At 39.8% G+C, this 17,165-nt stretch overlaps 1 protein-coding gene across 2 annotated transcripts in view; it reads left to right on the top strand.

The window, feature by feature from the left end:
- VPS13B (vacuolar protein sorting 13 homolog B) overlaps window positions 1-17,165 on the top strand; it is a 794,525-nt gene that overhangs the window by 745,682 nt on the left and 31,678 nt on the right. For both annotated transcript variants that reach the window (XM_063079322.1, XM_063079323.1), the window contains exons 51-54: window positions 639-785; window positions 2,791-3,074; window positions 5,342-5,469; window positions 5,698-5,897. In XM_063079322.1, the coding sequence (XP_062935392.1) occupies window positions 639-785; window positions 2,791-3,074; window positions 5,342-5,469; window positions 5,698-5,897 (759 nt within the window). The remainder of the gene's footprint in view (window positions 1-638; window positions 786-2,790; window positions 3,075-5,341; window positions 5,470-5,697; window positions 5,898-17,165) is intronic.

The following is a 17,165-nucleotide window of genomic DNA, read 5'->3' as shown; positions in this document are numbered from 1 at the left end:
GTGACCTTGGACAAGTTACTTAACCTCATTGTGCCTCATTTTCCTCTTCTGTAAAATGGAGATAACAGTAACTACCCCATGTAGGTATTGTGAGGATTATTGGGTTAATATGCATAAAATACCTAAAACAGGTGGAGCACAATGTAGCAATATGTGAAGGTCAGTCGTTATCATCATCATCATTTTAAAGTTCTCAGAACTCTCCTTGGTCCATAATAGGCATAGCAGATAGCTTCTCAGATGAGCGTCAGGACGAGCGAGAGGGAGGGATGCTGGATTGAATTCCGTATGCTGAGTAGCAGGAATAGGCTTTGTTTACATTAAGTGCTTTATAAATAAATGTTTTGTAAGGTAATTTGTGAAGTTTCCTGAAAACAAGTCTCTTATCTGTCACTACACAATAGCAGCAGAAGTAGCTGGCTTGCTAAAGTGCCCTGTTGTAGAGTAAATAATGGCCCTTACAGAGGCCAGGACATTTTTGAAACTGAAAGGGAATGCTGTTAAATATGCTGGAAAAAGATAAAATTGATAAAATCCTGGACGAACCAATAGATAAAATAACCTTTTAAGAATAATCAAGAGATTTTTGTATATCTTATAATATTGTCAAAATTACTCTTTCTTCAACTGTCTTACAGTTATGTCAGTTCTGCATTTCTTCCATGGTACGGCAAGGTATACAGATTATTCAGATTGAAGACAAGACTATAATAGTCAATAATACACCATATCAAATATTTTATAAACCACAGTTATCTGTCTCCAACCCCCATTCTGGAATGGAGGTAAGCAATTCATAACATGATTGTTTTGTTTATGTTTTTGTAAGTTAACAGTAAATAGGATCAACTTTTTTTAACCTAGAGAAAATAAAAACTAATGCTGAATATAGGTAAAGAGAAATTCATTTATTTTTGCTGTAATTAAAACCATGGATTTCACGGTCTGTGCTTCCAAGGTAATTAATGAGCAGAAATCCTACAAAGCAGCAGATCCTGACACACTGCCGGATTAGTTCTGCCTACGCCCCATCTGCTCAGAGGCCCAAGCACAGTCCTCTGTCACGCTTGCTAAACCCCAACTAGCAGAGAAGTGGTCCTGAGGACTGGCTCCCCAGTCGCATGAAAAAGAACATCTGCCTTGCAGGCTGCAGTGCCTGGAGGAGCCATGTGGGCAGAAGGCTAGGGCCCAGACTGAGCCACGGATCTGGGAGCAGTGAGCTCCGTGTCTGTGAGGAGAGTCCATGTGGAAATACACCAGCTCGTTTATGTTAACATCTTGATGGCAAAATATGCAGAAATAAATGCAAGAATGTTCGGACGAATTTTTGATTCAGATCTTTCTACACTTAAAATGAACAGTTACCTTTTAAGAGAATAAGGAGAAATTTTAAAATAACTTAAAAACAGAATATGCTGAGTGGTACGCTATTGCTTTATGCTGTTGAAACTATTAGGAAAGTATTATCTTTCTTCACCTTTGTCTGCACTTATTATTACCCCTTACTTTCAGCTCCTAAAAATTATATTAGAATAATCAAATAGGATGAAACTCTTACCCTTTTAAGCCTACAGTGTGTTGTGGTATTTATAAAAATATCCAAACAATAGAATTTCATCCTGGTTCACTGAAGTATTGATTAAAATAAATAGTTGACCAGAAGTACTCAGTTGATTGCCCAGGTGGGCAATAGAGGTCAACAACGTCTGCACTGTAGGGGAGGGTTGGACAAGAGAATCAGCGTGTCCTAGTAACTCTCCTGTTTCTCCCCACTCTAGGGTTTCCTGAGACATTGGGTCACAGCTTTCCTCAGACATTTTCTCATCTGTAAAGTGGGCATAATTTTGCATTCCTTGCAGGTTTTTTGTGAGGATTAAGTGAGATAATATAAGTTAAAAAGGGTGGGCAATCAGGAAATGCTCGTAGCCAGCAGCAACCACAGCACCGTCACGTAGAACTCCTGATTTGCCTCAGTTTCCTAGAAAGAAGGGGAAGGCCCTGGTTCTTCCATGCAGCTGAGGAGTACCCCTTTCTTCAACCCTGACCCTGCGTCAGACGTGATAATCTCCAGCCTCTCAAGGAGACTGTGGGACAGTGGGTAAAACCCCAAATTCGGAAGCAGAAAACCTGGCTTCTGGCTGGGCTTTATTGGTTTTGTGACATTGGACAAGTCATTGGCTCTCTGGAAAGCAGTTTCCTGAGCTGTAAAAGAGAGATTCAAATAAATGATCTCTAAAGATCCTCTTTGAAGTCTAAAATTCTGACACTCTCTAATGTGCCAGAAACCATGTGGAATTCTATCTGAGTGTTGAGATCAGATTTGTTCCTCCCCTAGCATGAGCTTTAAAAAAAATGTGTCTTCTGAGCTCCCAAATCACTGTTCTGTATCTCATTCAGATCTCTTCTTCCCAATGTCTCCCAGTGGGCCCCCCTTTTAGTGCAGCCATACCTATCCAAGAGGACTTCCTCCCCAGCATATAGCATGTCTACCCATATGACATCAGGATTTTTGCAATACCTGGAGAGCAATGAGAACTTTGCATCACCTTTTAAATCACCCCAGCTCTATCATGTTTTATTATGCCGGGAAAAACAGACCCTGCCCTCAATGCTTTTAATTGTCTCATTAGGGTTTTTTCATGGGAATAGGATTTCTAATATTCCCATGTCCCTGACATGGCCACTTTCTGAGAATACCTGGTTATGGTTTCTTAGAAGATGTGCTTTAAGAAGCTTAACTTCACTATAGTACTGTAGTAAATGTGCTCTCTCTGCGTTGTCTTTTTTCAGTATTTTCATGATCCAGACGGTGCGACTTTTAGCATTTGCCCAGGTGGAGAGCAGCCTGCAATGAAATCCAGCTCCCTTCCTTGCTGGGACTTAATGCCTGATATCAGTCAGTCAGCGTTGGACGCATCCCTGCTTCAAAAACAGATCTTGCTGGGCTTTTCTCCTGCCACAGATGCCAACAGCTCACAGTGCTGGAGCCTGCCAGCTATAGTTAGACAAGAGTTTCCAAGACAGAGTGTGGCAGTGCCCTTCAGGAATTTTAGGGAAAATGGATTCTGTACCAGGTATTTTACATTTCTGTAAATACCATTCTTCTTTGCTTGTCAGTGTAGCTGTTCATTGAGATACCAAGAGAGACAGGAGCATAGTTAAGTGCTCCCAACATACTAGGCTTTACTTTTATTTTTAATGATTTCTAGACATTGTGTACAATTGGTCAACTGTTATGATCACATATGGCTTGTCCCAGTGTACTATTTATGAGATTTCTTCCCTTATGTGGCTTAAACTGGGGGTGGGAGGATGACAGTGTTTGTACCATAGAATAGCAGCAATACATCATAATGAAAAGATCACCTTCTTTTACAAGTTCTTAGCCTCTGTAAAATGATGAGAAATAGGGTGAAAATATGAGAAAGTCAAGGTGGAAGACTTCTTTCTTTTCCCAGACTTTTACTTCAAAATGGAATTTTTTTGAAAAACTCATTAAGAGAAATAACTGAGATAAATACAAGTCACAGAAGACTCTGTTCTGTGGTTGTTCCTGCACGCAAGTTGCTCCAATTACCGATTACCAATTATGCAAATAACAACCACAGATTTAAGCCAGAGACATGTAATGGTTTGTTCAGACTGGACTTCAATTTTGTGGTCGTTTTACATGCAATACGTCCTTTCTGCAGCTGTAAGGAATAACTTACTTATGGTATATGTAAAAACTACAAAAGAAAACATATTGTGGTCTGATGAGAGATACCTTATTCTCATGACTATGAATTTATAGACTTTAAGATTTTAGACATCCTAACTTTTTTGATGTACACAGAGATATTTAATAGTAGTATTTTAAAAGATAACAGCCTAACTTGAATTATCCATAATGGTAAGGCCATGTTCCATACACACTTCCCATCTTCTTTCACAACATTCACAAACATCCCTGCTTTTCCAAACATTTTTCATCTCTAACACTGTGGAGAAGTGGTTATCATTATATTTTGATTGGAGATGTTAAGCATGGTGAGTTTAAAGAAGTGTTTTTGAAAGGTATGTGAACTTATGTCTATAAAACAAAACTTATTTTTAAAACAGAAAGGCAAAATTTGAAATAAAACTTCATTTGGAAATTAAGTTTAAAATTCTAAGAATTATTGTACAATTTTATTTTATCTATACATATTAAGCTATGTATTAGATTAAAAGTACCATACTCTGGTCCTGTTCTCTAGCTTTCTTGGCTATCAGAAAGAAATACTGTGAGGCTGGCTTGCCCAGCTCTTTAAAAATTAGGCTGGGAAAAGAACTTTGCTGTTAATTCAAGGACTGTACTCTGAAAATGATTTTACTTCCTGCTATCCTATCTCCTCATTTCTTTCCTCCTCTCAATCCAACAGTGCACATTTGATGGTGTTATTAATGTGCTTTCACCAGACACTAATGGACAACTCACTCTGGCATTTCAGACAAATATACAGTCTTTGGAAAGGACTCACACTGGCAAATAGGACAGATGGCAAATGGGAAATTCTTTAGTGCATTGTTGACCCCTTTTAGTCAGCATAAACTAAGGGCCACATTTAGCAAATTATGTAAGTTCTTTGATTAATTTTGACAATTAATTCATGTAATTTAGACTTCAAAACATATTCCTTTGATATGAAGTACCATTTGGTAGTCTATAGGTCTAAATAGGAAAATTTATCTCTTCATCGTAGGGAGCAACCTATGCCCGCACAGCTGTTTTTCTAAATCCAGATAATACAACTTTGCTCCTGATAGTCAAAACATAGATCCTGTAAAGTATGATGATCTTGTGAAAATTGACAGCAACCATTATGAGCCTACCTACCTTTAGAGTAAAAAAAAGAGCAAGGACCCAAATTCTCTAGTAATCCTTCTAAAAGTAGGTCAGCTCCTCCTTTATCAAAATTTACCAAGCACTTTTGAAGAGGAAGAAGGTTTCCTATCTGAAGAGTTTAAGGCACATAAGCATAGAGGGAAAAAAGAACAGGAAAGGTTAGTACACGTTTAGCTATAGTTCTCTCTGGGTGGTAGAATTATGGGTGGTTTTTTAAAAATAACTTTTCAAATTTTTTGAATAAATGATAAATATATATTACTATTATTATCAGAAAAATTAGCAAACTATAATGTATGGCAGTTAATAAATGAGGGGATGGCCTCCTTTTTCTGGAAAACATCTCCCCTGAGCTATAAAAGATAAGGTGGTTTAGAGTTCTAAATATTGCAAATCTGAATAAACATGTTCCAGGAGAGAAAGCGTTCATTTTTTCCTAAACTCTTTCCATCCTTTGATTTGATTCTGTTCTAGGGCTATAGCACTGACATATCAAGAACACTTTGGAGTGACTTATCTAACCCTCTCAGAAGACCCTAGTCCTCGAGTAATTTTCCACAACAGATGTCCAGTAACAATGCTTATAAAGGAAAATATTAAAGGTATGTTTTATAGCATTGAATTTTAATAATACAAAATTTATATTCTTTCTGGAAGTTTTTGATGTAGTAGTTACCTGTGATCCTGTGAAAAAATGTTTAAATAAAGTATTATTCATCCCTCCTTGAGAAATTTCTTTTGCCGCATTATGTTTACTATCCCTTAAAGTCTTTGACTTTAAGGCCTCAGTCTGTATATGCCTTTTTTTTTTTTTTTTTTTTTAATTTCAGATTCTCCAAAGTTTGAGGTTTATTGCAAAAAAATTCCTTCTGAGTGCTCAATTCATCATGAGTTATATCATCAGATTTCCAGTTATCCAGACTGCAAGACCAAAGACCTCCTTCCTAGCCTCCTTTTGAGAGTAGAATTGCCGGATGAAATAACCACTGAGTGGAGCGATGCCATCGACGTCAATAGCCAGGGAACACAGGTCAGTGTGCTCCATGGTTCCTGCCAAGCCCCAAAGAAAATTCCCTTTTCTAAGGTTTTGATGGTTGTCTATTTTTAAGCATAATTTTCTAAATGCTGAACTTCTTGTCTTTGTGTAAGGACGTTTGTGTATCTATTTGTACATCCTCCTTAGGTTATAAATTCTCAAACACGAGCATGTATCTCCAAAGTACCCTATACAACTATTCACTAGAGAGAAGCACTTGGTAAAAGCAAGCCTATCTCAGATCTAATCCAAGGTCAAAAATTAAATAAAATCATTACAGGAATTCTTTATATAGAAGGTGGTCTAGCTGTCCAGATTTTAGAACAATCATAATACCAACCCTAGGTTAATTCCCTTTTTTGAAAGTTTACTAATTTAAAAAAATATATATTTATCCTAGTAATAAGTAACAGTCTGCAAATATAAGTACAGTTTTAAAAGCCTGACCAGGTAAAATGTCCTGATCTGTTCCTGTCTTGCTCTGGATGTTAGTGATATTATTTTTATTGAAAATGGCACATGAACCTAGCATTTCCTTTTTGCTGCACTTAAAATTTATCATTCATAAGTATAAAATTCAGTGGTATTAAGTACATTTACAGTGTGTACAACTATCACCACTGTCAATTTCCAGAACTTTTTCATCATTCCAAGCAGAAACTGTATCCATTAGGCAACAACTATCCATTCTTCTCTTTCCCAATCCCTGGTAACCTCTATTCTGCTTTCAGTATCTTTGAATTTGCCTACTCTTAAGTACCTCAGATAAGTGGAATCATAAGGTGTTTGTTCTTTTGTGTCTGGCCTATTTCATTTAGCATAATATTTTCAAGGTTTATTATTACTATAGCGTGTTTCAGAATTTCATTATTTTTTATGATTGAATAATATTGTGCTGTACTTTTTAAAAGTTCTTTCACATTTATTAGTTCATTCGGTCTTCAAAACAAGCTTGTGAAGTAGGTTCTATTGTAATAGTTACAAAACACATATTAAATTTATAAATATGTTTAGAGTAATAATAATGGTTATCATTTAATAATCACTTATTCTATGCCAGGCATTGCGCTAAGCACTTTATATTCATTCTTTTTTTATTAGCATATTCATCGTTACAAATCATACTTATTCTTTATACCCCTTATCTAATCCTCACCATCCCTCTCTCTCTCTGCCCTCTAATGGCCATATATTTGTTCTTTCCTTCTGATAGATTAACTGTTTCTCTGTTGATTTGTTGCCTAGATGATCTGTCCAGTGCTGAGAGAGGTGTGTTCAGGCCCCCCCTCCCCCATTATCATAGAGCAAATGTTTCTTCTATTACCCTGGAGTGTGCTTTGTGGAGAGAGATGTCCTCTTCTTTTTATTTACTTATTTATTTATTGTCCTTGCTGGTGACTCCCCTTGTATCAATGCATTCAAGTGTCTGGTGGGCTACCTGCATGGTGGCTGTGACTACTGCTATGGTGACTAGCCACTTTTGCAGCAGCCGTGGCAATTGCGGTGGCTGTGGTGGGCTACCCGCATGGAAATGGTGTTTTTGGAGTGCTCTTTACCTGGTTGTGGCCGGGTTTCTCCCCGGCTTCATGCCTCAGGACCATGGGGGGCCTATGGCAGTGGCAGTGTGCCTGGTTGCAGGCAGGTTTTCTACATTCATTCTTATCTGCCCTTTACAGTAGCCATTCAAGTTAGGGGTGAGCATCAGAAGTGGAAACTGAGACCTCCATAAGTAACATGGCCTAATTCCCATGCTTTTCAAGAGAAGGGCCTGGGATTTTATCCAGATCTCCCTGGCTCCAAAGCTCATGCTCTGAAACACTGTGCTATGTATGTTACTTCCTTACCTGGAATTCCTCAACTGCCCTCTTTCTCACTCCTCTTGGCCATTCTTTCTCATCTCTCAGGATTTAGTTAAAGCCCCTATGAAGAAGACTCCTCCCCTCCCCCTCGGACCCTCTAAATTCTCATATAACATTTGTAGCATTTAGTTGCACTTGTTTCTGTAAATGATTTCCTACCAAGTCGAGATTCCCAGCAGTCAGATACCCGCCTTATTCTTCCATGCTTTATTCTTCCTGGGCCTTCAGCAGAGTGCCTGTTAACACAGTAAGATCTTAATTAATAGCAAATGAATAAACAGATGGCTGAATGAATAAGGTGAGGTTACCGAGAGAGAGAGAGAGTGAAGGAGGTAGAGAGGGTCCCAGACACAACCTTGGGAAACTGTAGCATGAAATGTAGAGCAGCCAAAGAGACTGAGGAGAAGGAGCAGAGTGGTGGGAGGAGAAGTCGGCAGGGTGGACACATGGAAGCCCCGGAAGGAGAAAGGCTATAGGGTGGAAAACGTGGAAAGAGGTCCAGCCAGGTAACTGTTGGAAATTGCAAGTTCAGAGTGAATGGAAGTGAGGGAGTGGAGGAGCAAGTGAGAATTGTTCTTTCAAGGAACATGGCCACGAAGAAAGCACCATCAGTGAGGAGGAAACTGTTTACGTGCTGTGAGAGAGGAGCCATGCAATTAACTAAATCCTGAGAAATGAGAAAGAGAGTTCCAGAATGAAGGTCTGCCAGAGAGACAGATCCAAGGCACTCACAGAATAATTCGACTTCACCAGAGGGTCCTCCCTGATGGGAATAGAAGTGAGGATGGGCGCAGGTGGACAGAGAGATGTGGAGGATGGCGCTGGGAAATGAGTGAGAAGACTCAGTGGCCTTAGGTTTATTTGCAAGGTGGGGAATGAATGATCTGCTGGGAGACAGAGGAAAAGAGGTGGCGGCCTGGGGAGAGCAGCAGCTGTGGACCTGGCTAGGGACAGGTGGAAGAATGACTGAGCAGCCTGGAAGGCCATACTCACCTAGACACCTGCATTCGTAGTGGCCCCAAACTACCTAGGGCTGTGCTTTCCATCAGAAATGCTCATTTGATGAACATTGAAAATCTGCTGGATCTGTGCAGCCTCAGAAGATGTTCCCACTTTTGTTAATTTACAAAATAAATATTGCAAGCTTCTCAAGGGTCCCTGCATCAAAATTTTTGAAATCTTGTTTATGTATGACTAGGGAATTCTTTACAATAGGCATTCTGCCTGCCAAACCTTCTTTGGGGGATTTCCATTCACCCTAAATTTCCTGAAACCTTTGTAGTCAGGGATATTTCAAAGCTAAGAGAAGGTGCTCTTTGCCACACCCTTATCATCCGTGGTCTGAGGACTCAGCAAAGTCTCATGTTCTCGTTAATCTTTCAGGAGCTATGTGCCAGATGTCCTGCAGACCCTGGTTTACTTCCTACTCTGGAGGAAGCTTTGTTTCAGACCCTCACCAACATCTCCTCAGTAATACCCCAGGGCATATAAATCACTGGAGAGTGAAGGAAGTTGTGTCCTCTGATGAAAGGAGCAGCCCTTGTGTAGGAGTGAGTTTGTCTTCCAGGAACCTTCTCTCAGCCCTTGGTCTTAGGGATGCAATGTGAATTTCAAAGCTGACCTTAACAAGCAAAATTACACTGTAAAATCCCCATTGTGCTGCAAGGAAGAAAACTCCTTTAGCTCTTGTCAGTCATAGACATGACCCCATGCCTCAGTTTTGTAAGTAGGACTGTCAAAATTGTATAATTTTGAAATGGATATGTGAGGGAATATGCACAAAATAATTTTATAATCTCACAAAGAAGTATTCTTTGTCCCAAGAGTTATCAAGAAGACCTGATAGCATGTAGTCCGCAAAGTTTGTATTGTGAGGTTGGTGTGGGTTTTCTGGGGCTGTGTCCCTGGCTCAGACCTGGTTGAAAGACATCTCATAGTTATTCAGCCGGAGGCCTGAACGTGGCAACTGGCGCTCTCATCCATAATTTGACAGTGGGTAGTAACCTGACTTTAGGGGGAAAAAATTTAGGTTCTCAAAAAATAAGTAAAACTATAAAAATAAAATAAAATAAGTTTACACTAATAATTTTAAGTCATAATTTTGATCCTGTCAGGGAAATAGTTTAGAATCATAGTGTGTGAGATTTCAATTTCTGATGCTCAGAAACCTTATTTTTGTCAGAGATAGACAACATTATTTTGAAAAATTCTAAACAAGGTACAAAGAAAACATAGTAGTTACCATTTAACCAACAAAAAACGTTGTGAAGCCTGCTTTATTCATTCAAACAACAAATAGTTACTGCGTTTCTAATATGTGCCAGACATTATGACTTGGTACAGGGACTACATAAAATATAAAATGGAACACAGCCCTTGCCCTCAAGGAGTTTACATGTGGAGGAGATAGATCATAAGCAAGTCAGTCACACGGAGAGTTGTATTATTGTAAACTCGGATAACAGCTGTGAAGGAAACGTACAGTTGTGCTGTAAGAGTGTACAGCAGACTAGTTGGACAGGCCAAGGAGTGTCCTCTGGTTGAGAGACCTTGCATCCATGCCTCCAATTTTGAACAGGCATTAACTGGACAAGACTGTGAGAGATTTTCTAGGTGGAAAGAGCAACATGTTTGAAGCTTCAGTGCATAGGGAGGGAGCATGGTTCTTTCAGAGAACTAAATGCCAGTGTGGCTGTGGAGCCGGTGAAGGAGAAGGGGGTGGGGGAGGAGGCTAGCGAGGCAATCAGAGATCAAATCTGGCAAGACCCTGTATGTCCTATCAAGGATTTTGGTTTTTATCTTAAGAGCCATACGAAGTCATTGAATTGTTGATGAAAAGCAATTTCTCAGCCACTGAAATAACAAAGAAAAATGAGCAGTTTGAACCCCCCAAAGTGAATTAAAATTATCCCATTGTAGGTAAATTCCTTTCTAAAAAGATTCAGTAAATTCTCATGATTTTTGACTCTTAGCACACGTAGTTAGTGGGGTCAACATCACTGGTGTTTCTTCCCAAATTGTTTGTTTTGGAGGGGGGTGGAGAATGACAGTCCTTCATGCTTACATAACTCGGTGCCATTTACAAGTGCTCTCACATACACAGTCTCCATTCTTTTATTTGTTTATTCAACAAGCTTTTATTGAAGACCTATCAAGTGCAAACCTTTTGCCCTTAATAAAGCAATTATGAGGACTTGAGTAACTAATAAATGCAGTAAACGGGCCGAGCCCGTGGCGCACTCGGTAGAGTGCTGCGCTGGGAGCGCGGCGACGCTCCCGCCGCGGGTTCGGATCCTATATAGGAATGACCGGTGCACTCACTGGCTGAGTGCCGGTCACGAAAAAACGACCAAAAATAAATAAATAAATAAATAAATGCAGTAAAGTACATCTAGAGCCTTTGATCACCACAAGAATTCTAAGATAGCCAGGACAGTAATTTTTATGTTTATTTACTGATGAGAGTTTTGAGGCTTAAAGAGTAATCAGCAAGGTGGCTTACAGCTAAGTAGCATCAGGCTGGAACCTGGATCTGCTCACAAGTGGCATTGTCCTGTTAGTCCTGCAACAGGCTGAGGTCACTGTCAGTTCTCTGGAGTCCTGCCCTATTTACAGATACTCTGTGTGAAAGTTCATCAAAGCACAGGTTAGAAGAGGTTTTCTAATTTCACCTTTTATTTAGTACGAGAGTCCTTTCCATGACACCTCACCTCAAAAGTGTCCCAGTGTCATGGCTTATTCCAGCAGAGACTGTGAAAAAGTTTCTTCTTATATCCACCTGAAAACTATCCCTGTATAACATCCACTCATTCATCCTTGTTTTGCCCTCTGGAACATCACAGATTAATTACTTCTCCTGTTGTACAGCAAAACTACAGTTATTTGAAGACAACTTCAACATCTTTAACTGTTCTCTTATTCAGGCCTAACATTTCTGGTTCCTTGAATCATTCCTTCAGTAAATGTATTTCCAGGCCCATCGCTACAGTTGCCTTTGTCTAAACACACTAGTGTGTTATATTCTCTTTTAAAAATCTGACAGCTGGAATTACACACAGTATTCCAAATGTGGTCTAACCAAGCTATTACCTCCATACACTTGCTTTAACAAAGTAGAAGACTGAGTTTGCTTTTTATTAATGAGTTCAGACTGTTTGTTATTATTTAACTTGTAGTCAACCACATCCCCCAGGTCTTTATCATATGACTTGCTGTATGGTTGAGTTTTCGAACCCAATGACAATACTTTACATTTATCCCCAATAAATTAAGTCTTGTTGCTATTGGCCTAGTCCAGCTTGTTGAAATCACTTTAAAAAAAAAAATCCACAATGCTGTCACCTAACACATTAAGTATCCCTGGTAGCCTTAGCTTTATGTCATCTATAGATGTAGTAAACATGTATTCTTCATGTTGATCCAAGTCATTAATAAATATGTAGAACTGGACAAGTCCATGGTCTACGTACTGTAGCAACTCATTAGACACTTCCCTAAGTGTCAGACCAGCCTGTATCACACCAAACTGCACTGTCATCTAGCCCACATTTCTTAAGCAAGAAAATGCATCGAAAAGTACTTTTAAACTGTAAGATATTTTTTATCCTTTTTACAAGAATATTGTGAGACACTTCCTTAAGTGCCGTGATGAACCAGGACTCAAATGTGTAATCAGTCCAATTTAGTGAAGACCACACAAAGGCAACTCTGGGCACTCATGCTGAAAGCAACAGGTTGCCTCCATCAGAAATTTTTACATAGAAAAGAAGTTATCAATCCAAGTGAGTATCTGATTTATGAAATGTGTAGTGCAGGTATTTTGGCTTCTTGTTCACATCACTTTCATTCCCCTACACCCAGTATCAGGGCCAGAACAGATATCAGAATGTCACCAAGTGCCCAGGTCTAAGGTTTCCTATGTGTTTACAGTTTGTTTGGCTGAGTCACAACAGTTTCCAAAGATACTCGCTCGGGAATAAGGATTTCCCTAAAATGTGTTTCCAAAAGTATACAGAGAGAAAAATTACATCCAGAATATCTGCTGTTTTCCTTTCATCTCTATCCAACCTTTTTCCTTCCCTGATCATCTTAGAAATTCATTTTCCTTGTTTTTTCCTCTCTGGAAGAGATCGTTCGTCTTGTAGCGTTAGCTCCTGTCTGTCATCCACTCACTCTCAGATACCTATCTCTGGCCCCACAATCTCCAAATTTGTGCTTCTGGCTATACACCGGACATGTCAGCTTGAAAGACCTAAAGCACTTCAAACTCAATATGTCTGAAACAAGGATGGTCATTCTCCATACCCCAAGCCAGCTTCTTCTAGAGTCTCTGCTTCAGTTAATGTCATCACTATTTCCCCAAAACCTTAAATAATATTGATATACATTTGTATTGAATGCCCGTTTTATCTCAAGCACTCTAAAGATGTTGTCATTAGTTCCTATCACATCCCCTGTTAGATGCTGCTGGAAGCTCAGAGAGATCAACTTCCACAGGATAAGTGGACCTGGGATTCAAACTCAGGCTGTCTGGCTTCCAAGCCTACCTTCTAACTGCATCCCAGCGCCTGCCTTTTTCTCTCTTCTCCCGCATGTCTAGTAAGTCACCAGGTTCTGTCAGAAATACCTCAGAAGTGTCTCTGGACTCTGCCCTTTCTCTCTGTGACCAGGGCTTACTTCAGGCCTTTGGTTCACCACCTCTCTCCCAGATTTTAGCACTAGCTCCTGAAAGGGTCTCTCTGTTGTCCACCTGTCCACCCTCAAGTCTTCTCTCCACAGCTCCCGCCAAAGCGATTACTAAAACACGGAGTTCAGCCTGGGGAAGGCTATCCAGTCCATTAGATTGCTTAAAGCAGGCCACTGCCTGAGACCCAGCAGGCTGCACCTCGCTCCTGTGCCCCCTCTACAGGTTAGGGTCAATTCCGTGACACACATGGAAGTCTCTTCTTCCTCCCTGCACAGCCCAGGCCTAGGCTTCTTCCATATCACGGTTTTCCTGCTTGAGATACTCCTTTACAAGCTACTTGTATGGAGATATCAATAGTAAATTTTAAATTAATTCCTTCCAAAAATAGGTGGTGAATTTTTTTTTATGAAAAATGACTTTTAGCTAAAAGTCAGCTGAACAAATAAAATAGCTGTAATCGGATCAATTTAGGCATACCAACTCCTGATGCAAGATAAGTGTTATGCTATCTTCAACTTAAAGATTCAGAAGTAGGAGAGAAAACTGTCATTTTTGAGAGTAGATACAATTCCTGTGATGGGAGGAAATTATCTTTAGGAAAACAGTTGGATGGACAATTTTGGTTGTGGAAAGGTAGCCAGCATGTGCTAGGAGTGAGAAAAAGAACTGGCTAAACTTCCACCTAAGAAAGGAAGTGAAAATTTGAGGTGGGGCAAAATGAGTCAGGTACAAGAAAGAGAGTTCAAGGAGAGGAAGGAAGCGCAGCAAAATACACTCTAATGGAAATTGGAGCCCAGTGGAAGAGGGATGCCATGAAAATTGGAGGAGGGAACAGCTGAAGGACTTTTAGTAACAGGGATAACTATTATTATTAACTTGGCTGCAGTGCTGGGATGCTTTACTACTCCCTCTTGATTTTCCTTGAATCTTCACGTATAGCCTTTTGAGGGGAAAAAAGGAGAGAGGGAGAGATATTTTCAAGAATACTTTTCATTATTTCCTATATGTCACCTTATTACTTATTTACTTAGTAAAATTAAATTGGTATAATTATTTAAAATATTGTTTGTTGGATATAAATAATCATTTTAATAAACATAAGTGAATATATAGAAAACCACAAGTTATATTAAAGTGCTTCTTATTTGTAATTGTAGCAAAAGGTAACGTAGTAAGTGGGAGGCAGGACCTAGGCCTCGAGTGGTATTCTTAGACCTACAATATGTAAGATAGAATCTCACTGATCAAAGCGCTCTCACACACATTCAAATGGCAAAACCCTGAGGATCCCCAAATGTTTTGTGGTTAAGGCAGCAAGTCTCTTACTACATGTTGCTTAGAGCCTTGCACACACCCCACACGCTACTATTGTGGTGGGAAGAAAGTAAAAAAGAACTAAATGACAGCATCAATCAGGACTGGCTAGGTTATTCTGTGATAACAAACAACTCCAAAAAAGCCCCTTGGCCATCAGTCGTTTAATTCATTCTTTTTACCATACACAGGACAAACAAATCTGCCCCCACAAGGTTCTAATGAGTCACTACATCACACCTGAAATCCAGTACTTCTGAGTAATGCTCGGTCTGGGTGTGACTCCTTTCAATCTGGAGACCTATGAACTTGACTGCTTCTCCTCTCCCTGCCATTTCACAGGACAGGATATCAGTAATAACCCCTCCAATATGGAAAAGGGAAGAATGAGAGACATGTGCCAGCATCTTGCCCATAGCAATCCTGAAACTTTTCTGAGCACATATTGTAGGGTCTGTATGCTGGAAGTGAGATCTAGTCTTCGAGCTTATTTCTGCTCTTGAAGGAGCTCTCTTACCGCTGTTCCTCAGGTTCCTGGATCCACTTTCTGGGGGATCTTCCTTGGCCACCTGACATTTGTATTGAGCCTCAAATAATCAGTCTCTTTTAGTCTAGATGCATAAGTTTATTGGGCAGTAGTAATTTCTCAAAAACTCGGTAGACTTCTTACCTATTTGATTCCAGAGAATTCCATGTGCCAGTAACCACAACCCATGGTCCTTTTAAAGAGATATTTCTTTGCTATCTCGCTTCCTTAACTCTCTCTGGATTTAAGAGAGTGTCTATTAAGTTACAAACTTAATCTAAACTTTTTTCAAAGTCACTTTAACAGTCAAGGAGTTTTAACAGTGAGTGTGATACCTATAGTTGGTCCTAAAGGTGAATATTAATCTGCCTTCATGTTCAAAGCCTTTCTAATTTTATATCTTGCTGTTTGGGGTTTTATCTTAGTCTTTTCAGGCTACTATAACAAAATACTTTAGACTGGGTAGCTGATAAACAACAGAAATTTATTTCTTATAGTTCTGGAGTCTGGGATGTCCAAGATCAAGGAAGGCAGATTCAGTGTCTGGTAAGGGCCTGTTTCCTGGTTCATAGATGGCCATCTTTTCACCATAACCTCATGTGGCGGAAGGGGTGAGGGGCTTTCTTGGGCCTCTTCGGGGTTCTTTTTGGGTTTTTTTTTGGTGGCTGGCCATAACAGGGATCTGAACCCTTCACCTTGGTATAATCAGCACTATGCTCTGACCAACAGAGCTAACCATCAGGCCTCTTTTTTAAGGGCCCTAGATACCTCCCAAAGGTCCTACCTCCTAATATCATCATACTGGGGGCAGGATTTTAACATATGAATTGATGGAGGGGACACAAACATTCAGACCAGGTTTAAAACCATTTCTAACTTTGCAAGGCTCTGAATTTCTGGAATCTCTCTATTCTCTTCCATTTTTATTTGCAACCTGGCCGATTCTTTCCTGAGCTCATCTCTTCTTCATAATACATTGCCAGACACAGCCAACAGCAGCCAACACTCACTACTGATGTTTTGTTTTCAAACCTCATTTTCTAGAGCTACAGATTTATTAAGTTTATGACCTACCTCCCAAGTAGTCTTAGGCAACAATTTTACTAAATGTCTTGCCACTTCAAAACATGGATCCACATTTTCCAAGCTTTTAATGTCATTTTCTATTGCCTAACTACTACACCAGGACTTCATATTTTAGGTTTTTGCTAGAACCCTGCTTCTATCACTAATATCTATGTTATTATAAGCTAGGTTATGTTGCCTATCATAATCTTAAAATTTACTTCTTGTCCTTGCTCCATGCCCAGTGTTTATCATTAGGGTCCTCCGTTCTGTATGGTCACTCAGGGACCCAGGCTGATGGAGGCGTCATCATCTTGTATCTGCCCTATTGTAATAAACCACCACAAAACCTAGTGGCTTGAAAGAATAATGATTAACAACTTCTCATTACTTTGAGGCATATAGCTGGGTGACTTTTCCTTAGGATGAGCCTGGGATCACTCATGCAACTGCATTCAGTTGGCTGAGGGATGAGTTCAACTGGGAAGTCTGGACCTCTCTCTTACCATGTGGTCTTTCCTCCTTATGGAGGCTAGACCAGGCTTCCTTACATGGTAGCAAGAGGGCAAACCCCAATAAGCAATGTTCATCAAGCTTCTTGTTTGCCAGTGTCATATTAGTGGGAGAAAGTTGCATAGCCAAGCTCAGTGTCAGTATGGGACGGGACTACACAAGGGCATGGATACTGGGATGTACAGTTCATTGACCACAACAATCTACCACAACTATCTAGAGAAGGACTCAGCAAACTTTTCCTTTAAGGTCTAGATAGTAAATATTGTAGGCATTACAAGCCATATAGTCTCTGACTC

The sequence above is a fragment of the Cynocephalus volans genome, chromosome 15, assembly GCF_027409185.1.
Source record: "Cynocephalus volans isolate mCynVol1 chromosome 15, mCynVol1.pri, whole genome shotgun sequence".
NCBI classification, from domain to species: Eukaryota; Metazoa; Chordata; class Mammalia; order Dermoptera; family Cynocephalidae; genus Cynocephalus; species Cynocephalus volans.
The sequence above is the reverse complement of the archived record's forward strand: the minus strand, read 5'-3'. Positions and strand labels throughout refer to the sequence as shown.